General features: G+C 46.8%; 1 protein-coding gene across 6 annotated transcripts in view; it reads right to left on the bottom strand.

The window, feature by feature from the left end:
• Positions 1-24217, bottom strand: part of CMTM7 (CKLF like MARVEL transmembrane domain containing 7) — a 49850-nt gene that overhangs the window by 659 nt on the left and 24974 nt on the right. The window contains exons 2-5 of one of the 6 annotated variants that reach the window (XM_042903135.1): positions 11860-12033; positions 5260-5403; positions 2334-2415; positions 482-953 (exon numbers count right to left, since the gene is read on the bottom strand). In XM_042903135.1, the coding sequence (XP_042759069.1) occupies positions 904-953; positions 2334-2415; positions 5260-5403; positions 11860-12033 (450 nt within the window). In that variant the 3' untranslated portion in view covers positions 482-903. Of the gene's footprint in view, positions 1-466; positions 954-2330; positions 2416-3898; positions 3966-5259; positions 5404-11859; positions 12034-24217 lie in introns of those variants that run through there. The other 5 variants (XM_042903136.1, XM_042903139.1, XM_042903140.1 and 2 more) reach the window with 5 other exon arrangements.

Here is a 24217-nt window from a genome sequence, read left to right as displayed (position 1 = left end):
GCCCCTCTAAATACATTTCTAACAGAAAAGAAAAAAATTAGTACGGGCGGGGGGACAGGGGGTTTCTATCCTTCCTCTTCCCCACCCAGGCCTATCGTCACAGGGACTCTCATTGTGTTTGCGGTTTCTTTGGGCTCTTCCTTCATGATTTTAAGTCATAATTTTCACCTTCAGATGTTACCCATAACTGTTACATTCTCTACTTTTCTTCATTGGTTTTTTTTTTTAATTTATTTTACTTATTTATGTATCTATTTATTTAGAGAGTGAGAGGGGCAGAGAGAGAGGAGAGAGACGAAGCAGGCTCCACACTCAGCGCAGAGCCCAACACGGGGCTCGATCCCACGACCACAAGATCATGACCCGAGCCGAAGCCAAGAGTCAGGCACTTAACCAACTGAGCCACCCAGGCGCCCCCTCATTGATTTCTCCCTTAAACAGCTTCAGCGAGACAAAATCTACCTACCGACAACTCACCCACCTCAAGGGTAGGCTTCATGTCCACAGTTTCCGTGTACTCACAGGACTGTGCGAACACTGACTGCCATACTTCTGGAATATTTCATCCCTTCCAGGAGAAGGCCCACACCCGTCTGCAGTCACCTCCCCAGCTCCTGGCAACCTCTGATCTACTTCCTGCCTCTTTGGATGTGTCTCTTCCGCCCGTTTCATGTAAACAGAATCCCACAGCCTGTGGTCTCTTGTGACTGCCTCCTCTCCCTCAGCTTCCTGTTCTCTTTTTGTCAGTGACTTCTAGAGGGAAACGGAAGCTGGTGGAAACGTTTCTTCGGGACAACTCAGACCATGTACTGTACACACTCTGATATGCCTTTAGTTATTTTTTTAAGAGAAAGAAAAAGAACGAAGACGGGAAGGGCTGGGCTAAAGAAAAAGGCGGATTAATCAAAATACCTGGGTCAAGCTCTCAGCAGTGTTACCTCCAGGAATGCATTCTAGAGGTAGAAGATATTAGGGATGAGTATGGGGCTATATTTACAAGTGTGTTCTTTACAACACTGTTTAGTAGCAAAGAATTAAAACAAAATACCACAGTGACCCCAGACAGGAGACAAGTAAACTATGACACAGACATGCCCTGGAGTCAATGCAACAGCACAGAGCCATTAAAAGTGATGGGAGAGAGGGGCGCCTGGGTGGCTCAGTCGGTTAAGCGGCCGACTTCGGCTCAGGTCATGATCTCGCAGTCCGTGAGTTCGAGCCCCGCGTCGGGCTCTGTGCTGACCGCTCAGAGCCCGGAGCCTGCTTCAGATTCTGTATCTCCCTCTCTCTGACCCTCCCCCGTTCATGCTCTGTCTCTCTCTCTGTCTCAAAAATAAATAAACGCTAAAAATAAAAAAATAAATAAGTAAAAGTGATGGGAGGGACACGTGGGTAGCTCAGCCGGTTAAATGTTCGACTTCCGAGCAGGTCATGATCTCACAGTTGTTGAGTTGGAGCCCTGCATTCGGCTCTCTGCTGTCAGCACAGAGCCCGCTTCAGATCCTCTGTCTCTCTCTCTCTGCCCCTCCCCGGCTCGTGCTCTCTCTCAAAAATAAACACTTAACAAAAAGCGATGGGAGAAGAGGGGCACCTGGCTGGCTCAGTCCTTAGAGCATGTCACTCCCGATCTTGGGGTTGTAAGTTCGAGCCCCAAGTTGGGCACAGAGATTACTTAAAAATAAAATCTAAATACGTACATACATAAAATCTTTTTTAAAAATGTGATGGAAAAGAATCCCCAAACAAGTGGGGAAAATGTCTGATAGATGGTTAAGTACGAGCATGAGAACAGGTTACAAATAATACCTGAAGTTTGATCGTTTAACAAAAGCAACATATGTATCTATACATCTTTGTATCTGTCCATCTATCCATCCATCCATCCAACCAGAGAGAAGAAATACTGGAAGGACAGACACCCAGTAGGTGCTATTTCTGGGTAGTGTGATGATAGACGGTTTTCATTAAAAATATTTTGTTTTTCTTATTTGCATTTTCAAAATTCTCTACACTTTATTTTCGTCATGAGGGAACTTATTTAAAGAAAATGCTTCACCGGGCCCCTGGGTGGCCCAGTTGGTTAAGCGTCTGACTCTTGATCTCGGCTCAGGTCATGATCCTGTAGTTTGTGAGATCGAGCCCCGTGTTGGGCGCTGCGTTGACAGTGTGGAGCAGAGAACCTTGGGTGACACCTTTCCACCTTGGCCCCCCCAACGCCTCACGGTGGGTGGCCCTTCCCTGTTGCTGAACTCCAGACCAGGCCGTCCTCCCGTTCCCCAGCAGAGGGAACTCTACTTTTAGAGATCATCTGTGTTCGGGCAACCAGAACTCACCTGTTGACTGGGTCACACACGAGATCTTGTAGGACAGCCATATGCTCGCCAGGCAGAGGAAGGTGGCCACGAAACCGAAGATCTACACAGGAGAGAGAGCAAAGGAAGTTCCCAGGCCGAGGGCCAATCACACAGGCTAGCCGCCCTTTGTTTCTCATCCCTGCGCCTGTTTCTGGACCAGCTGTGGCCAGGAGGGAGCCCCGGGGAATCACGGGAGCTGACCACCTGGTCCCTGCTCGGGTGCAGGAACGAGGCCTTGTGTCCACGGCTCCCCCAGCAGGGGCCCTAGCGCAGGCCTGGCAGCCAGGCTCTGGCTTTCACCTCCTGGCTCTCCTCGCTCTAGGCAACTTCAGGGCCCACGTTTGGGTTTGTGTTTACCACTAAGCTGGGGCCCAGACACTGGCCTGTAATTACCCGGGGCTAATGAAAGAGAAAAAGGTGAAGTTGTGTATTTTAATTTAGGTTTTTAAATTTCTAATGTTCAAATGGATCTTACTGATGTGGCAGCATTGCATTTCATTCATTAATGGCTTTCTGTTCTGTGTCACTTTATAGCCAGGTAAGAGCCCGAAGCTGAAGCCCTGACAGGCAGTTTCATGTCTGCAAACATTTAAATAGTATTAGCCTAAAATAAATAGGGCAGTGCACCTTTCTATTCTGAGGCTCCACTCTGTGCTCAAGCGGCTGACCTAGCTTATCTAGGAAAGCTGACCTAGCCCAGTCCAACCTCATTTAACGATGAAGAAAGAACAGGGAGCCCAGAGAGGAAAAGGGTCTCGTGTGAGGCTCCTGATGGTCGAAGAGACTCTGCTGTCTTCGTATGAAACTTTGAAGCCTGTAGCCATTTCCTTACTTGCCAACAACACCAGCAGCTGCAGCAAGGATAATTTATTGACCACTTGCTATGTGCCCGCCCGTGGTCTAAGCCCATTAGGTGTGCTGATCCTTTAAACTCCTACCACGTTTCCGGCTGGGTGATGCGGGTACCCTCCCCTCCCCCTCATTTGGCAGCTAAAGACAAGGAAGGACAGCAAGTCAACTAGTTTGCTCAGGGCCACAGAGATAGCGAGGGCCAGACGTGGGATCTGAGCCCTAGGAATCAACAGAACCCTGCTCTGTATTTTTGCCCAAATGTTCCCAGACTTGCACATGGCCTCAGGTTTGTGGCGCGGCCAGAGCCACGGCTGACACACAATAGGAGGAGCCCAGGAGCAGCCAGGCCACGGGCAGGATTTCCAGGGTTTGGTTTTCTTTTCAGGCCCGGCCTCTGGTTTACATAAGCGGCTGCCCCCACAGGCCCACACCGGCTCCCCTCCCCCAGGTCCCTTTCCTTGGCTCCCTTTGTACCGATTGTCTGCACCACATAATTAGCCTATTGGAGCCTGTCCTAGCCCCTCATTGTCTGTCCTGCACAATTAGCACATTATATACTATCTCGGTCCCCAACTGTCTGCACTGCATAATTGAACAGTTTATTATATCGCTACATAATGCTATTCTGGACAACAATGCCTTGTTTGCTAATTGTTTCATGCGCCTTGGCCTTGACTCCTGAACTAGATTACCATTTTCTCATAAGCAAGGTCCGTGTCTTTTTATTTCTTCTGGCTCCCTCATGGCCCAGGCTTTGTCCTAGGCACAAAGACGGTGTATGATAAATGGGGCTTATTGGAATTCTAAGGCTAACAGACACGGTTATGTGCAACCTGAATCCTAAAACCCAGTGGGAGCCTCCCGTGTGGCTCTGACACAGTGGGCACCAGCCGGCCTGTAATCAAGCAGGTGGTAACCTGTAGGTAGCATTCACTCCCGTCCTTGGGGATTGCAGGGGTGGGGAGGGGTGGCTGCGCGAGGCACCGAAGGCCCATGAGTGTTGAGAGGCTTGGCTGCCCCCCTCCCCACCTTTGCAGGACAGACCCCACCCCTCAGTGGAACTCCAGGCACTAAACCACTCCCAACCCAAAGTCTGGAGAATTTTGTTAACAGGTACATGAAAGAGTGACTGTCCCGTGCAGCTTTTCTTAAAACTCAAAATGAGGCAAATCCGTACTGGCCCACAGGCCACCAAACTGTAACCAGTGAGCTAAATCAGAAACCAGATTGCAGGAATCTATGCATCGTTAAGTAATAATAAATGCAGGGGCGCCTGGGTGGCTCAGTTAAGTGTCTACCTTCAGCTCAGATCATAATCGCATGGTTTGTGAGTTTGAGCCCTGTGTCCGTCTCTGTCCTGACAGCTCGGAGCCTGGAGCCTGCTTCGGATTCTGTGTCTCCCTCTCTCTCCGACCCTCCCCTGCTCGTGCTCTGTCTCTCTCTCTCTCAAAAATAAATAAACATTAAAAAAATGTTTTTAAATAATACATATATATGTATAGTATACACACATAAGAAAATATGTGTGTGTGTGGGTGGTAAACACAGCCCCACAGCACTCTTATTTTTATACATTTCCATGGTTCTATTCAGGCTACCAGATCGATCAATTCTCACCTTTGAAAGGTCTAAAAGTGTTACTTCCTGGCCTGAATATTGTTATAAATCAGGACCAGCAAAGCCAGGACTCGTGACAGGTATCACTAACTGACCATATCCTCTTCCCGTGGACCCTAACGTGGCCTTGGAATCTTTGCCCGCACAACACTGAGGTAGCCACAAGCACATGACTCAAATGCGCATGTGCGTTAACGCCGAATGGCCCCCTGGTTTAAGCAGTGGCTTCGGGAGAGAGAGGGCTGGGCCACAGGCCATCTGTGTATGCCAGAAGCCCTGACGGTCCACCTGCTGAGACCCTCTGCTGTGGGCCCAAGTTTAAGGCTCTTTGGAGACTGCTGCTGGCTGGATCGAGGCGGGTACCGATGGGTACTTTTCTAGGAAAGAAAGTCCCCGGGAAACAATCCCTTCGCTGCCCATCGGGAAGAAAATGTACTAGAGGTGAACTCGTTCGTGAAGTGTCCCCCGAGACCGTCCTCACCGCTCCGGCTACCAGTCCGCTCTGGCTGTAACTCTTGGAGGCTGCCACGATGGAGGCGATTAGGAGGAGCAGGGTACCGATTAAATAGTGCAGAAGTTCCTGGGGACAAAAACAAAGCAAAGCAGTGGGTCGGGAGGTCCACTCCTGGTTCTCAGAGGCAAGTGGGCACAGAAGAGAGGAACTCTGACCACAGCAGTTAGCTCACAGGCAGCAGACACGGAAGGCTGGCCAGGATGAGGCCCTACAAGACAGAAAAGGAGCCGGCAGGCAGCCAGAGAGGCAACAGAGAGAAAGGACACTTGTTGCGTGAGGAAAGATATCCACTAAGGACGGCTCCACTCCTGAGAGCAATCTGTAGACAATATCCTGACGTCTGGCGAGAGCGAGAGCAAACAGGTCCTCATGGCTCCCAGGCTGGAGAGTTTAAAGGCAGCTCCAGCTCTGAGAGGCAAAGCCCCTCAAAGAGATGTGTGTCTAACGCTTCTGCTTCCGAGAAAGTTCTCGTCTAACAACGGGCTGGCTTTGGTGGCGGCCTGGGGTGCCCACCCGCCCTGTGAACAGTTGTAGGTGTGGACTTGAGATGCTCGGCCCCTCAGACTTGGAGTCGGAGCTTAGAGTGAGGTCAGGGCCCTTCTGTGATGTGCTTGTGGGGGTGGGGGAGCCAGCTTTCTGGCACCCGAGCCTCCTGGTTTGGTCCTCATTTCATCACACTCTGCTGAGGAGTTGGTTGGCAGGGCAGACTCCACCGCTGCTTCCGTCCGCCTCCACCCCATTCAACCCCATGCTTAAAATGGCATCTCCACAGACCCTGAATGAGGCTGAACCTCCTGCATTCAGCAGCATGACTTCCATCCACCTCCTCCTTCTTTCTCCCCATGACACCAGATCAGAGGGGAACGGGGGCTGAGGGCTGGGAGAGTACTCCCGCTGGATCCAGAGTGTATTCACTTTTTTTTTTTTTTTTTTTTTTTTTTTTCAACGTTTTTTATTTATTTTTGGGACAGAGAGAGACAGAGCATGAATGGGGGAGGGGCAGAGAGAGAGGGAGACACAGAATCGGAAACAGGCTCCAGGCTCCGAGCCATCAGCCCAGAGCCTGACGCGGGGCTCGAACTCACGGACCGCGAGATCGTGACCTGGCTGAAGTCGGACGCTTAACCGACTGCGCCACCCAGGCGCCCCTGAGAGTGTATTCATTTTTAATTGTCATCGGTGAGAACTTAGAAATTAGTCCTTCGTGAAGTTCTGCCCATCAGGGTAGTCACCTATTAAATTCTGGAAAAGCGTTCCACTTTTAAGCAGCAGCTCCTCTGAAAGCTGGGCAAAATCAAACACCCAAATTTCCCCTTTACGGACTAGAAAGGAATTATCAGAAAGCAGATCACAGAGATTTTGAATGAAGAGCAGATTAGTAAGTGAAGTTCCCTCCCTCCAAGATTCTCACCCAAAAAGAAAGAGGACTATGACGTGAAAGGACTATGACATGGGGTACGGAAAACTGACTTGAGAGAGTCCTAAATGGAAGATGCCCTGATAGCGCCCCATCGAAAATGTGGGGCTGAGCTAACCCCTCCAACATTCTCATTCCCTTCTCAGCCCACCCCTATTCTTGTCCCCAGCTTTTATTCCCTCCTCTGCTTGTTCATTATCAGTATCGTTATCAGAGGAGCTTTTTCTCAAAAGAAGCAGAAAGGTGTCATAACTTTGAAAGGAGCCTTATAACTTAGGAACACAAAGGAAAGGTCTCTCAAAATAACATAGCAGGTAATAATATTAAATGTGAATAATTAAAACAGTCCAAACAAGAAGCAGAGGTTGTCAGGCTGGATTTAAAAAAAAAAAAAAAGATTCAACTAGTCTACTGGAGAAAACCTTATATTCAAAGATACAAACAGATTGAAAGTAGAAGCTTCCATTCAAACAGCAACCAAAAGAAAACTGGAGGGGTTACACTGGTGTCAGACAAAATAGATTTTAAAACAAAAAATGTTACCAAAGATAAAGAGGGACATTTTATAATGATGAAAACGTCAATCCGTCAGGAAGACAGAAAATTATAAAGACGAATTCACCTAATAACAAAGCAACACATGAAGCAAAAACTCAAAGAGATGAAGGGAGAAATAGATAATTCAAAAATAATAGTTGGAAGCTTCAATACCCTACTTTCAATAATGTATAGAACAATTAGGGAGAAGATCAACAAGGAAATAGAAGACTCAATACTATAAGGCAACTAAACCTAACCTAACATCTATAAAACACTCTACCCAACGACAGAATATACATTCCTCTCAAATGCAAATAAAATATTCTCTAGGATACACTACATGTTAAACCATAAAATAAAACTCAATAAATGTGAAATATTGAAATAACATGAAGTATGTTCTTCAGCTACAACAGAATGAAATTAGAAAGCAATAGCAGGAAGAAATTTGGGAAACCCACAGATATGTACAAAATAACACATTCCTAACTAATGGGCCAATTAGAGACAAAACCACAAGGAAAATTAGAAGATACCTGCAGATGAATGAAAATGAAGACATAATAGACTAAAATTATGGGATGCAGCTAAAGCAGTGCTCAGAAAGAAATTTATAGCTGTACAGACCTATACTAAAAAACAAGAAAGGCTTCAAATTAATAACCTAATCTTTACCTTAAGACATTGGAAAAAGAAGATCAAACTAAATCTAAAGCAAGGAGACAGAAGGAAAAAAAGATGGGAGCAGAAATTAATGATCTAGAGAACAGAAGAACAATAGGGAAAATTAGTGAAACCAAAACTGGTTCTTTGCAAAGATGAAAAAAACAGCCAAACCTTTAGCAAAACTGATCAAGAAAAAAAAAAAGGGAGAGAAAAGATGACCAGATTCAAATGACCAGAATCAGAAATGAAAGAGGGGACATCACTACAGACCTTACAGAAGTAAAACTGATCTTAAAGGAATACTTGAACAATTGTATGTCAGTAACTTAGAAAACTTAGATGAAACAGACATGTTCCTATAAGAACATACCACTGCAAATGACTCAAGCAGAAATAAACAATCTGAAAAATCTAAAACAAGTAGAGTTTATATTAATAAGAATAATAAATCACCCATAAGAAAAACCCAGGCTCAGATGCTTTCATTGCAGAATTCTACCAAACATTTAAATAAGAATACCAATTCTTCACAAACTCTTTTAAAATACAGAAGAGGTGGTAACACTTCCCAAATTATTCTATGAGACCAGTATTACAGTGATAGCAAAACCAGACAAAGGTATCACAAGAAAACTACACACTGGTATCTCTTACAAATACAAATATAAAAATTCTCAGTAAAATGCTAGCAAACCAAACCCAGCTACATATAAACTGAATTACATATCATGACCAAACAAAATGTATCCCAGGGATGCAAACTTTAGTTCCACATATGAAAGTCAATGTAATACACTATATTAGAAGAATATTAAGGGGGAAAACCCATGATTGCCTCAACAGACTAAGAAAAAGCATTTGACAAAATCTAACACCCTTTCATGATAAAAAAAAAAAACCATTCAACAAAGTAGGACTGGAAATTAACTTTTTCAATCTGATAAATCGCATCTGTAAAAATCCACGGCTAACATTATATTTAATGATGAAAGATGGAATGCTTTCCTCCTAAGCTCAGGAACAAGATAGTGATGTGTGGTCTTGCCACTTCAATATTCAACTAATTTCTTAGTTGAATAAGAACAATAAGATAAAAAAATGATTGGAAAGGAATATAAAACTATCTCTACTCATAGATGGCATAATCTTATATCTACAAAATCCTGAAGAATCCACTAACAGTCTATTAGATCTAAAATGAGTTCACCAAGGTTAAGGATACAAGATCAATATACAGAAATCACTTGTATTTCTATCCACTTGGAATGAACAATCCAAAAATGAAATTAAGAAAATGATTACATCTGAAATATCATCAAAAAAATAAGGTACTTAGAAACAGATTTAAGTTCCCCCGTGCCAAATGCACCAAAACTTACACTCTGAAAACTATAAAATATTGATGAAAGAAATTAAAGAAGATCTAAATAAATGGGAAAACCTCCCATATTCCTAGGTCACAAAACTTAATGTTAAGATGGCAATACTCTCCAAACTGATCTCTAGATTCAGTGCAGTTTGTATTAGAATCCCAGCTGACATTTTGTAGGAGCTAAAAAGTTGATTCTAAAATTCATATGGAATTGCAAAACTCCAAAACAATCCTGAAAAAGAACAAATAGAAGATTCAGAATTCCTAATTTCAAAACTGGCTACAAATCTACAGCAATCAAGACCGTGTGGTAAGATCAATGCAACTGAGAGTCCACATATAAATCCACGTGTTTATGGTCAACTCATTTTCAGCCAGGATGCCAAGACAATGCAACGAGGAAAGAACAGTCTTCCCAACAGATGGTGCTGGGACCACTGGATATTTACATTTCAACGTATTCTTTCCTTCAAAAGAATGAAGTTGAATCCTTACCTCACACCAGACACAAAAAATTAATTCAAAATAGACAAAATACCTAAATGTAAGAGCTGAAACTATGAAACTCCTTAGAGGAAAACACAGAGTAAAATCTTCATGATCTTGGGTTTGGCAACGGCTTTTTAGATTTTATACCAAAAACATCATTAACAGAAGAAAAGTAGTTACATTAGATTTCATCAAACTAAAAACCTGTGCTTTAATGAACACTATCAAGAAAGTGAACACTATCAAGAAAGTGAACACTAGGGGTGCCTGGGTGGCTCAGGCAGTTGATCATCTAACTCTTGGTTTCAGCTCAGGTCATGATCTCACAGTTCGTGGGTTCAAGCCCCTCTGTGCGGAGCCTGCTTGGCATTTCTCTCTCTCTCCCTCTCTCTCTGTCCCTCCAGGCTCATGTGCACTCTCTCTCTCTCTCTCTCTCAAGAAATAAATGGATAAACATTAAAAAAAACTTAAGAAAGTGAAAAATAACCAATAGAATGGGAGAAAATATCTGCCAATCATTTATCTGATAAGGAACTTCTAATTAAAATATACAAAAGACTGTGAATTCGGTAATAAAATGACAACCTAGTCAAAAATGGGCAAAGGATCTGAATAGACATTTCTCTAAAGAAGATACATGAATGGCTAAAAAGCTCACCAAACGATGATTGACATCAACAGTCATCAGAGAAATGCAAATCATGAGATACCACTTCATACTCGTTAGAGTGACTAAAATCAGAAAGTAAGAAAATGACGAGATGACGAGTACTGATAAGGATGTGGGGAAATCGGACCCCTCCTACACTGCTGATGGGAATATAAAATGGTGCGGTCACTTTGGAAAAAAGTCTGGCAGCTCCTCAAACAATTAAACACAGTTACCACGGGAACCAGCAATTCCACTCTCTGGTATATTCCCTAGCGAAATGAAAACACGTCCACGCAAAAAGCTTGTACGTGAATGTTCACAGCAGCATTATTCATGATAGCCAAAAGGTGGAAACAACCCAAATGTCCATCAGAATAAACAGAATGTGGTATATCCTTTTAATGGAATATTCCTTGACTATTAACAAAAATGGAAGTACTGACCCCTGCTACAACATAGAAAAACCATGAAAACACTCTCGGTGAAAGAAACCGTGACAGAAGACCACACATATGCTTCCATTTACAGGAAATGTCAAGAAGAGGAAGATTCATAGAGACAGAAAGTAGATTAGTGGTTGCTTAAGGTTGGAGGGGATGAAAGGTAGGAGGTGACAGCTAAAGCATACGGGGTTTCTTTTTGAAGCGAGGAAAATGTTCTAAAATTGACTATGGCGATGGTTGCACAACTCTGGGAAGATAGCAAAATCTGGAGAATTGTACACTTTAAATAGGCAATGGTCCGGCATGTGAAGTATATGTCAACCAAGCTTATAAAAAAATAATAGAGGGGCGCCTGGGTAGCTCAGTTAAGTGTCCGACTTCGGCTCAGGTCATGATCTCTCAGTTCATGAGTTCGAGCACCACGTCGGGCTCTGTGCTGACAGCTCGGAGCCTGGAGCCTGCTTCGGATTCTGTGTCTCCCTCTCTCTCTGCCCCTCCCCTGCTCACGCTCTGTCTGTCTCTCAAAAAATAAATAAAGATTTAAATTTTTTTTTTTAAATAACAGAGTGGAAAGAAAAAAATCCTGGAAACTTCTGAAATCTTTCCTCAGACTCTGCCGGTCCTTTTAGCTGATGAATCTTACCATTCAGCACTCCCAACAGTATAAATCCCCATCGCCTTTAGGAGCTTCTTCCTCCAAACTCACACACATGGCCCGTTTCCTGCCACTCGGGGAAAATAAACACTGAGGCAGGAGGCACAGCAGGACACAGGCAGAGATGTCCGGCAGACATTGGGACGTGCAGGGCCACGGCAGGAAGAGACGGAGATAGAGCAGGCGGACGCCAGGGGGCGCAGTTGGGACGGATTCTGTTGGGTCTCAATGCCTCAGCGAATACCCTGACTTCCGGGTGCCCAGAATCGGGCCCGGCCACTCCCTTACCGACAGGGGCCAGCTGATGCAGGTGAGCACGCGGTAGAGACGGAACAGATGCACCAGGTAAAAGACGAGGATCATTATCAAGTTGCAGATGGTGACCACTTCAAAGTAGCTGTAGGCACTGTACCTGGTCCACACAGAACTCCTCACGCAGATGAAGGCGATCAGCAGAGTGACCTGGGACAGAAATACAGGCACGTCAGAGAAACGCCCGGCCAGGCCGGCCACCCAGGGAACAAACAACAACAGGACGTTGAGGAACCGCTGCGATTCGGGTTATTTCCTCACAGACTGGCTGCAAGGTTGGGAAAGTGCACTTTCCCATAGCGCGAGCCTTTAAAACACGCCGGTCGCGGGGCACCTGGGTGGCTCAGTCGGTTGAGTGAACGACTTCGGCTCAGGTCAGGATCTCACAGTTTCGTGAGTTCACGCCCCCTATCGGGCTCTGTGCTGACAGTGCAGAGCCTGCTTAGGATTCTCTCTGTCCCCGTCCTGATTGTGCGCCCGCTCTCTCTCTCTCAAAATAAACAAGCTTGGGGCGCCTGGGTGGCTCAGTCGGTTGAGGGTCCGACTTCAGCCAGGTCACGATCTCGCGGTCCGTGAGTTCGAGCCCTGCGTCGGGCTCTGGGCTGACGGCTCAGAGCCTGGAGCCTGCTTCCGATTCTGTGTCTCCCTCTCTCTCTGCCCCTCCCCCGTTCATGCTCTGTCTCTGTCTCAAAAATAAATAAACATTAAAAAAAAAAAAAAAGTTAAAAAAAAAACCAAAATAAACAAGCTTTAAAAAAAAGGAAAAAAAAAGAAAGAAAGAAAATGTGAGTCTCTCATGAGCATCAAATCACAAAATGTATCTGACACCGGTTCAAGTGGTGTGAAAAATGCTCTATTTTCTCAAGCCCCTCATTTCTAGCGTCTGTCCAACTGCTCCGAACAGATACGAAGGCTGGGAAAGACTCTGGCATGAAGAGAGTGCTCTGCTTGTCAAATCCAAACAGCGGTGTGCAGAGGGACCCTCGACATTTGCGTATTCCCCTTTGCTAATGAGCAACAGGAGTAATTTTCATTTTTTCGGTTCCTCTCAAGCCGGCCAGGCTTGGTAATAGAATGATTCATGCCTTGAGGCTGTTTTAAAGCTCTGAGGGGAGCTCTGCTTCACTCGGGACTATGCGTGATCTCTCCAGGGCTCTGCTGATTATCAGTCCCCATTTGCAGGCCTCCCGGTCTATGGGTGTCCCCACCTCCTGCTGACCCCTTCCGCACTCGGGCGTTCAAGGCCTGCCTTAAAATGCAGCGAATTCAGGATTATGAGGCGTGATTCCTGGGTGAAGAGGCAATTTTGTGCTTAACTGAATGCAAAGATTAGAATAATTTGTACAACTCTTCATTTGTGACAGAGCCACCTCTTTCCCATGATGACACAGAGATGTGGGAGTTTCCCAGTGAACAAAAGGGGTCCGGGCAGGTCTTCCTCTATGAACTCCCAGGGCCGAGGACCTTCAGCAGGAAGGACATTATCGTTCTACCGCAAACCATCGCAAACCTCTCTGCGGAACATGCTTGTAAAGTAAGACTTCCCGAACCCTGTTCAACTGGCCTAATGCCACCTACCTACTGTGTGCTCTTCTTCTGGGAATCCCAACTTTGGAAAATCACATTTAGACTCCAGATGGTATGTACTAATGCATACAACTAAAAGCTTCCTTTTTGCCCAATAATTCATGCATCCCTACTTTAAATGGCTAGCATCGCAGCTAATGCGCTCTAAAAAAAGAAAGAAAGAAAAGAAAGAAAGAAAGAAAGAAAGAAAGAAAGAAAGATCTGACACCAAACTTTTCAGAACTTTTCTAAGGCCAGCAGGTAACCTCTGCAAAATGATGGAGACCCCTGAATCCTCTAGATCGATACTCTGGGGGCAGCCAGAAAGGTGAAGCAGAAGAATGAGCAAGCAAGAGCATGGTGGAGAAAAGGCCCTGGGGTGCTCATTCTCCCCCACCCCAACCACGGCCCCCTCAGACCTCTTCTTGTTTCCAGCCAGAGAAGCAAATCAAACACCACAGCAGAATTGAGACAAACTGAAGTAGGAGTTCTGATTTCAGGGCTAAGGACGGCTGGGAGGCTTCTGGAAGGCAGACGTGATTCTGTGTAGAGTAACTTCAATGTGATACCGTCCAAAGGAGTAATTCGTGCTCTCCAGCTCCTCTGATAAAGGCTCGTCCTTTTATATCAAACTGCCATTGACAGTTGAAAATAAAATATCTAACACAAACATCCAGAGGTTTAAAAGTAATGTTGCAAGCACCCCCAACTGAAAGCCAGGGTCTCACAGACCGGCTGTGGCACTGTTCAGAATCCCCAGAATCATCTCAGATTAGAAACCACCCCTTTCTCCCCCAAACTGTGTCGTTTCTGACTCTATCAAAATGCTTACTAGAAAGAAGAGATGATTTTTGTGAAAGCAACAGAGGGTTTAAATTTCACACCTGGAACAGGCTGACATCACTTGAGAGAAATGAATGTCCCTCTCCTCCCCCCACCCCCGCCTCTCCCCCCCCCCCCCACCCCCAACTCTGGAACTAAAACATCCTGGTCTTAACTCTACAGCAGGCGCCAGGCAGCCTCCTCAGGTTCTCAGTCTGGGTGGGTGTCCCTCAAGGGAGAAAAAGCATTTTGAAGTCTAAGATGGAACATTTCTGGAGAAGACTCAAGAGGCAGGCTTCAGGAGAAGCGTTCTTCTGAGCTGGGCAGCAGAAGCCTCCGGTGGTCTCGGGGGCCCTGCCACCTGCTGCCTGCAGTCTGTGCTCTGGAACATTCCCTCAGGAGGCTTGGTCTTCCTGTGCTCCTGCCGGAGTCTGGTCTGCTGAACACGCCTGCATCTGGCTGAAGATGGCACCAGACACCTTATGTTTCGAGAACCTCGGGCTGGATGTGGGCAGGTCACCCAACCCCACCTTCTCGCAAGGGTTTTTATCCTGACCTTGGAATAATGTATCAGCCAGGAAGACAAGCAGGGGAGAGAGAAGTCGCTGATGAAAGCCAACATCAAAAGGTCTCAGACCCAATTCTAAGAGGCTTTTCTGGAAAAGCCCAGGAGATGAAAGCCAGGCTTGTTCAAAAAGTCAGAGATGGGGCGAGTCCGTGATCGCAAAGTGCGCAAATCTGCAAGGAGGCCCATTAATGACTCTGCTTGGCTGTGGGCCGGCAGAAGAGGGATTTGATATGTTTCTAACTTTGGCTGAATTCTGCCCTGGGGTGGGAGGAAATTTACCCCACCTCCCTGTTAAAGCCCCCCGGGGTCAGCACCACCAAACAGCCCTTGTGGAACCTCACTGACACCCACGTGCAAGAGAACCCTCGCCCGGCTTATTTCCTCTGCGTCCTCCTTTCACTCACCAATATATCATCAGCCTTTTGGTTATAGGCTCCTTCCCACCCTCCCAAACCCCAGCACACAGTTTTGTTCTGTATCCAAAAATAAAAATGCCCTTGAAAACACAAGAGGCGAGGGGGAATAACCTAAAAAACGTTATGTCAGGGGTCGTCAGGTGCAGGCCGCTAGCATCCGGCTAATTAATGCACTAGTTTCTGAATCTAACCATGCAGCAAAATACCTACAGCTTATTAAAAACCAAATATGCTTGTCTGTGCTGGGACTATTTCTGGAAGGACACATAAGAAACCGGTAACAGTGGTTGCCTCTGGGGAGAACTGATCATTTAGTGGTTTTTTAAATTTGCTGTTTTCTTTTCTTGTATTATAAAAATCACACATTAAGCTGTAAAAAAGCTAATGACATGTCTTAGAGATCTTTAATGGCACATGTATAGACTTACCCTTTTCTTCCAACTGGCTGCGGATTTATTTGACCCAGTGTTTGTCAACCTCAGCACTACTGACATTTGGGGCTGGGTAATTTTTTGGTGGGGACTGTCCTGTAGCACGGTTAGCAGCATCCTGTCCCCCACCCACAAAATGCCAGGTGCTACTAAGCACCTCCCCAGGCACAATAACCAAAAATGTCTCCAGATGTTGGCAAAGATCCTGGGGGGCGGGGGGGGGGCACCCCCTCTGGTCAGGAAGTACCACCTTACACAATCTTTTACTGATGGGCATTTGTCACATCCCCAGCTTTTTGCAAGTACACATCATCCTGCAAAAGAATATTCTTAGACAAGCTGCTTTCTGCATGTATGTACATTTCTGAAAGGTTCTCAGAAGTGAAATGAAGTGAAAGCATATTCACAGGCAAGATTTTGATATTTGCTGCCAAAATGCTATCCAAAAAAAAAAAAAAAAGATGAGTTCCCCCGCATAGGGAGCCTTGCTCACATAGATTATTATCAGTATTTAAAAAGAAAGGAAATGATATTTTTTATTTAATCTTAATTTCCCTGATAACTAGTGGGCTGAATATCTTTTCATAAGTTTATTATAGATTTGATATTTATATTCTGAATATTAACCTATTGCCTGTTGCGGATACTGCAAATATATTCTCTCAGCTGCCTTTAGTTTTTGTCTTTTCTATTACTGAGATTAAAATTTTTTATGCAGTCGAATCTACACATTATTTTTTATAGCTTCTGGGTTTTGTGGGGTTTTTTTGAAATGCTTATTTATTTATTTTGAGAGAGAGTGAGTGGAAGAGGAGCAGAGAGAGGGAGGGAGACAGGATCCCAAGCAGGCTCCGCACTGTCAGCACAGAGCCCTAAGTGGGGCTCGAACTCACGAACCGCGAGATCATGACCCGAGCCGAAATCAAGAGTCGGATGCTCAACAAACTGAGCCAACCAGGCGCCCTGGGGTTGTGTCTTAAGCTCCACCTGCAGGTTCTGGTCCCAGTTTCTGCTGCTTCTCTGGGCACACTGGGCTCCCAGAGTGCCTCAAGGGCTGCCCCCCCTCAGGTGGGTCCCCAGTATTCTCTCTGACGGAACCTTTGCGATTGTACTAAACTTATTTGGTGTTTGGTTAGATGTGTATTTGCTTGTTGGTCACCTTGTTTACTACCCTTCTCCCAACTACTCTAGGGACTCTGCTGGTTTCACTCTTACTCTCTCCTCCTAGCAGAGTGCCCTGCACATAATAGGTAGGGAATTCAACACCGAGGGAATGGATGGTTTCTGGGGTCATCCTGCCATCCTCTGTGCCAGCTCTGTGACACTCTATTGCATTAAACAAAAACAAAAAACCACGTCTCCCTCCCTTACTGGGCTCAAGCGCTTTGAGAAGAGAATCGCGCTTTTTTGTTAAACTTCACTTCGGGACCTAGCACAAAGGACTTTTGGAGGCTGCTAACACCTGTCAAAGTTGGCTGATGGACTCATTAACTGCCCCAGGAGGTCTGGCATCCAGGATCTCCAGGGTATCGGTGAGTATGGTTTGTGAAGGAGCCAGAACATTCTCAGCGTGTTATTGAGGCCAGGCCATGCTCCCCTGTCCCTAATCAGTTTTGCACCACAGAGCCCGGACGGCAATCTGGGCAACATCACGTCACCCACGTCACCACCGCTCTTGGCTAGCAAAGGTCATCAGGTCACACTCAGACTACGGAGACGGAAAGCTCAACTTGTCAAAAACATCATTATATCAGAAAGGATCAGAAACACCACTGACGCTTATTATGTAGCAAACTTGGTGGTTCGGTCCTTACATTGAACCAAACTGAAATGGCAATTTTTTTTTTTTTGCAAGTAGTAGTTTCTCTAGTTTGTTTCTCTTTCAGTATCCGACTCGATTTCCTAGTCTCTGTTGTGGCTGATTCAATTTCACGAACGAAAGCAACGTCCTCTGCCGCTTGCTCCCACCATGACCGGGGGAGGGGAGGACACGCGGCTTTGCGTATGTGCGGGCGGTAGGCGGCCACCTCCCCGGAGAAGTGGGTCAGCAGAGGGGACCAAGGGCAACTGAGACAACGTGGAGATGCCACAGGGAATGGGGGATTCAACCACAAAGGGAAAGGCCTATTGGCACCGCTCCTCGTGAGCCAAGGAGGCCGAGGTACAGAGACGGGAAGCACTCGGCACCAATCGCCCCCGCTCACACGTCTGAGCCGGGCATGGACACAGGCTGGCCCGCTGCAGCACGCTCCCCGGCGTCCTGTTGCCATGGCAGTGATGGCTGGAGCCCTGGAGCCCCAAAGCCACGTCTCCCAAGGACATCCCAGCCTGAACGCTGGCTACTGAATGTCTGTCGGCAAAGCGAACGGGGAGAGAGAGGAATGGGCGGGGTGGGTCTTTTTGTTCCAATTTACTCTCCTTTCTCCAATTAATTCTCCAATTGAATTGATGACAATTCAAAAACCATTTTCTGCCTACTTTGTGCTAGGGACTAGCGACAATCATCAGCGGAACAGACACAGTCCTTGCCCTCCTGGAGCTCACGGTCTAAAGGAAGAGATCAACACCCACGTCCACATGCTCACAAATTCTTCACCATAAACTGAGATAAGCTAAGAAGGAAAGAATGCACAGGGTTTTCCAAAGATCGCAAGAAATTTAGAAGAACTTGATGTAGCTTGAAGGGTCTGGAGTTCACTCCCACGGAAACCGCCGAGGGGCGAAGGGAGCACTGGCAGAGGCAGGCCACGCTAACTCCTGTCACCCCGGCAGCAGCGCCCCCAACAAACACGGCCAGGCAGCACTGTGCCCCATTCACACATCTGAGGACGGGGAGGACCAGGGGTGGGTCACTTGCCACGGATGGTCGATGGTGGGGCCAGAGCACAAACCCAGACTCCCAAGACTCTGTGAGTGTGTTCCAGGGGGACGGGCTGCCATGTCTCAGAGGCTTCAGCTTGGACCCAACCCACCCAGGGTCATCACGTCTGTTCCCAAGTCAGCAAGCAGGAGTCCTCCTGCAGAGACGTCTGAGAAGGTGGTGACCGGAGGGGCTACAAAGAACGAGCCCCCTCCATGGAGGGGAGGCATCGCCCACCTTTCTTCCTCTCAGGTTTCTTTAAGGAACTTTCTCAACGTTTGCTCTGGAGAAATCTGAACTGCATTCCTGCTCAGCAGCTGGCCCTCAGTGAGACCAGTTCGAGCGGTGGCACCAACGGAGGAGGGACAGTTGGGACAAATCCCCGGAGCTTTTGGGGGAGAGGGGAGGGATACAGGGGATGGTACCCAATGAAAGGACACGGGGCTTGGCCAGCAGGTTGAATCCAGTCCCCACAGCCACCTCTTCTCTGTTTCACATGTGGTTTTCTTTCTGCCATGTCTTCTCTGTCACCGTCGCTGATAGCACACTGCCCTCCTTGACTTGCTCTACAAATGACAGGTACTACCCTTTCTGAGTGCTTACTCTTCCTCTCTCCGGGCACTGAGCTAAGGACTCTTCAATTTTTAAACAAGTTTACCCTCACGACAGTCCCAGTACTGTTATCACTGTCCTTTCACGAGGAAACCTGAAGCACAGAGAGGTTAAGCAACTTGTTCAAAGTCACACAGTCAGGCGGAGGAACCAGCTGGGCCCCTGGCATGGCCCTGAGGTCTAACCACTGCACTGCTCTGCCTACAGGGCCTGTTCCTCTTCACAGCCCCCTCTCCCAGGTTTTGGACTCTGTTTTCAGCAAGGACTTGAATCCTTTGTCCTGACCCCCTGGGAGCAAGCACCGAACGTTGCCTGGGACTCTGCATGATGGAAGGGAAGCCCTGCTCTGCCTCAGCTTCCCTCATGCTGGAAGCAGGGCTCTGGGGCTCCAACTCAGAAATGGCCTGTAAGGAATGGGATTCATGTCAAGTCTCCTGCTTAAACCAAAGATACTCAAAGGTATAATCAACACTGTTCATTACAGAAAATCAATTCATGCAAGTATCTATTTAAGAAAATAAAAATCAGGGGCTCCTGGGTGGCTCAGTCGGTCGAGTGTCCGACTTCGGCTCAGGTCATGACTTCATGGTTCATGAGTTCGAGCCCCGCATCGGGCCCTGTGCTGACAGTGTGGGGCCTGGAACCTGCTTTGGATTCTGTGTCTCCTCCCTCTCTCTCTGCCCCCTCCCCCGCTCATGCTCTGTCTCCCTCTCTCTCAACAGTGAATAAACATTAAAAAAATTTTTTTAAAAAGAAAAGAACAATCACCTATCATCCCGTTTCTCAGGGATAACCACCACCCCTGGCATTTTGGAGGATTTCTTTCCACCTATGTGTGTTTAAAGCATATATGTATTATTTTTCCTTTTCAAAGATTGGCTCATACTGCATATATAGTTTTATATTCTGCTTCTAAAAAGGTAATTATTTTATCATTTGTAGATGCTACTTATTCAGTTATTCTGCTTCAGAGACCTTATCACTGCCCAGCAGTTTATTTTACCTGTTTATTATTATTATTATTATTATTATTATTATTGTCTGTCATCTCTGAATGTAAGCCCCACGATGATGGGGATTTTAATCTGTTTTGTTCACTGTTATTTCCCCAGTGCCAGGAACCCTGAATGGTACACGTGTTGTCCGTGGATATTTGGTAAATACGTGAATGAATACATGACTGAATGCAATTTGATGTCCGTTTCCTGAGACCTATGTTCCAGGCACTGTGCTGGGCCGCATTCTCGTTCACTCATGCCCAGGAGGGGAGTGAGATGGATGGGGGAGGAAGGTAAAAGCATCACTCTGGAGAGGCCCCACTTTTACATGTGGGGTGAGACATGTAGGACTCACTTTTATCCTGTGCATCCTAAAACGAGTAGGCGCTTTAAACCCAGAAGCCAGGGCCCATCAGGAAACTGTGTGAATTACAACCTGCATGCACATGTCCAGATGTAGACCGTGCCACAGCAAAGCTTTAGTTTGAGACAAGCTGACTATTAAGCTCATATCCCAGCCAAGACTGCCTCTGCCCGCTGTACGCCTACTTGTGAGTACACAGGCAGGGACCCGGACTCAGCCCCTGCTGCATCCCCAGTGCCCAGCCCCAGTGCACTGGCCTTGAATGGTAAACGCAGACCTGAGCTTGGGGTTAGGCTGGATTCTCAACAGCAACCTTCGGGTAAAAATGGCTGGCAGGCTGGGGGCAGCTTCTTTTCTGTAATCATTTCCCCCTCAGGCTCTCCAGGGTTTATAGAAAGGCAGCACTGAATGCAGGGCTTTGCTCTTAGGCATAAGCAGAAGAGAGGCTGCCCGAGCAGATGCCAACATGGCGAGCGAATGGGATGCCCAGCAATTTAGACACAGACTGAAATATTGAGGGGTGAGACGAAACACAGTAGAAGATCTGCTCTACAATAATATGGGAGCAAATGGGCTCTGTGCTGACAGCTCAGAGCCTAGGGCCTGTTTCAGATTCTGTGTCTCCCTCTCTGTCTCTGCCCCTCCCCCACTTGTGCTCTCTCTCTCTCAAAAACAAACATTTTTTTTTAAAAAAAAGGAGGGGGGTGGAACGCAAGGCAAAGGCAGGTGCTCCAGGGGAGCCGGACTTGAGGCTACAGTGAGTAAGCCACCCACTCAGGTCACCTCAGGTGACAGCGTTTGTCGTGAGGGCACGGGGAGCCGCCTCAGCCCCTCTCAGACAAGCCTGGGGACGCGCTGGTGGGCCCTTCTCCTTGCTCAAGGTACAGCCTACAAGTGGGCACCCTTCTCTCCACCTCTCTTATCACACTCTCCACAGGGAACACCCCCATTCACCAGTCACCTCCCAGAACCAGGCCCCTGCACAGGCCCAGCATCTCCCTATGTCCCGCGGACAATGTGGTCTTTCTTTGCTGCAGCCAGCTGGATCCAGGGTCAGGTGCCCAACAGAATTTTCCATGATGATGGAAATGTTGTCTCTACCTGTGCTGCGCAATACGACAGGCAACGGCAAGAGCGGAACACTTGGAATGTAGCAGACGTGACTGAGGAATTGAATGTTTAACGTCATTGATTTAAATTTAAATAGCCGCGTGTGGCTAGTGGCTACCGTGTCATACAGTTCTAGACGGCCCACGAAGCATTCTCTGCCCTTCTGTTCCCTGGACTGAAGGGGCCTCTCCCTCCACCAACACTTCACTCCCATCCCTTTTCTGGCCTCTGCCATTATCCCCGTCCAGGTCCCATGCCCCCGAGAAGAAGAAACCTCTTTGTAGATCCAGGCAGGGTCTGGGCCTCCCTGGATCCCACAAAGCAGCCATTCAGTGAAAGAACTCACTCACCAGTGCTTGTCCTAGTCAGCTGGACCAGGCCTTTGCCCCTCCTTGGATTAAGTATCAGGCTTCTAGGAATGGCTGTTCGTATAGTCCAAAGAGGTTGGTGACCTTCCACAGATAGGAAGAGAGTGGATGCTCCAGCCATCAGATGTGTTCTATAGAAATCCAGTTATATTTCTGAAAGGCAGCTTGCCTTTGGTCCAACCGCCTCAGCTCAGTGGCTGGTGCCACGTCCCAGCTGCGTGGCTTCACTTTTCTACGCCTCAATTTCTTCATCTTTCTTCATTCTTACAAGTGTACCTTATAAGGATGTTGTGAGGGCAAAATGCATTAACACATGTGCAGCTCTGTGCTTGACCCAAAAGAAGGATGTAACAAACAGTGAACACAATGCGTTTCTGTAATTCTAATTTGTAAGCCCCCCCTCCCCAGCGCCCTCCCTCAAGCACAGAGGCCTTGATGCTGCTGAGATTGGAATGTAATTTACATAAGATTAGTGTGTAATCGGGGCGCCTGGGTGGCTCAGTCGGTTAAGCATCTGACTTCGGCTCAGGTCATGATCTCACGGTCCCCGTGAGTTCGAGCCCCACGTCGGGCTCTGTGCTGACAGCTCAGAGCCTGGAGCCTGCTTCAGAATCTGTGTCTCCCTCTCTCTCTCTGCCCCCTCCCCTGTTCATAATCTGTCTCTCTCTGTCTCAAAAATAAATTTAAAAAAATTAAAAAAAAAAAAGATTAGTATGTAATCTATCCTCCCCCCCAGCCCCTCCATTCCAAAATCAGTGGTGAGTCTTACAGTCAATAAAGTCTTAGAATCAAGGCAACCCAACATATTAATTCAGAAATGGGAAAACATAGAAAATATATTAAATGCTCTTTTTTTTTTCTTTTTTTTAAGATGGTAAATCCTAGAAAACTGGATAAAATCAGATGGGTAAAACCTCCGTGTGTAGCCATGGTCTTACAGGCAGAAGGAGCTAGTGTTTCCCAGAGGTTCCCTGATGAGGTGATTAACAAAATAAAAGAGTATGACTGCCAAAGAATCTTCTCCAGGACTGGTGGGAGCAGGACGGGCTTAACAGCCCCTGCTGGGACATGAGCGTTTTTTTTTTTGTTTTTTTTTTTTTTGAAGTTACTGAAATAATACTGGTATGATCACTATTTCTGCACATGGCTAGTTTCCTTAGGCGTGGGGGTAAGTTCTATTATTACCCCCATTCCACAGATGAGGAAACTGAGGCATCTGGAGACATGTGGAAAGATTTTATGACTATTTGTCATAGAGCAAAAGCTAACTCCTACATCTGGTTTTAGAGTTTCCCTGGTTTCCCAGTTAGACAAGCCTTTTTTTTTTTTTTTTTTTTTAATGTTTATTTCTGAGAGAGAGAGAGAGGGAGAGAGAGAGAAAATGATCGGGGCAGGGGCAGAGATAGAGGGAGACACAGATTCCGAAGGAGGCTCCAGGTTCTGAGCCATCAGCACAGAGCCTGACGCGGGGCTAGAACTCACAGACCACAAGATCATGATGTGAGCCGAAGTCGTATGCTTAACCAACTAAGCCACTGAGGCGCCCCAAGCCTAGTTTTTATTTATTTATTTATTTTTTTAATTTTTTTTTTTTTTAACGTTTATTTATTTTTGAGACAGAGAGAGACAGAGCATGAATGGGGGAGGGTCAGAGAGAGGGAGACACAGAATCTGAAACAGGCTCCGGGCTCTGAGCTGTCAGCACAGGGGCCCGATGCAGGGCTCGAACTCACAGACCTCGAGATCGTGACCTGAGCCGAAGTCAGCGCTCAACCGACTGAGCCACCCAGGCGTCCCAAGCCTAGTTTTTAAAGTGGAAAGAAGAATCAAGTTATTTATTCAGTGATTATTTATTAAGGATCAACCTTGTAGCAGCCTTGTGCTCAGCACAAGGGACACAAGGCTACATTGCTTTCCACTTTGCCAAAGACGATCCCAAGGAAACCGTGATGCAGGGGAACTACTCCGTAATTTGGAGGCTATCCTGGGGAAGTAAATATTTGGAGAAGCTGTGGGGCCAGTCCCAGCAGGAAGCCTGGCATCCAGCCCTGGGCTCCTGCCAGAAGTGAGTGCCTGCTGAATTTGAGAATGTGGGTGTGGGAGGCCTTGATTAAAAACAGAGGCAGCGTAATGCCAAAAAAGTGCCAGCCTGGGGAAGAAGAAATTAGTCTGGGATAAAATATGACAAAGCAAGTATACAAGAACCATTAAGGGATTGC

Source organism: Panthera leo, chromosome C2 (genome assembly GCF_018350215.1).
Source record: "Panthera leo isolate Ple1 chromosome C2, P.leo_Ple1_pat1.1, whole genome shotgun sequence".
Lineage (NCBI taxonomy): Eukaryota > Metazoa > Chordata > Mammalia > Carnivora > Felidae > Panthera > Panthera leo.
This window is presented reverse-complemented; position numbering and strand designations above follow the sequence as displayed.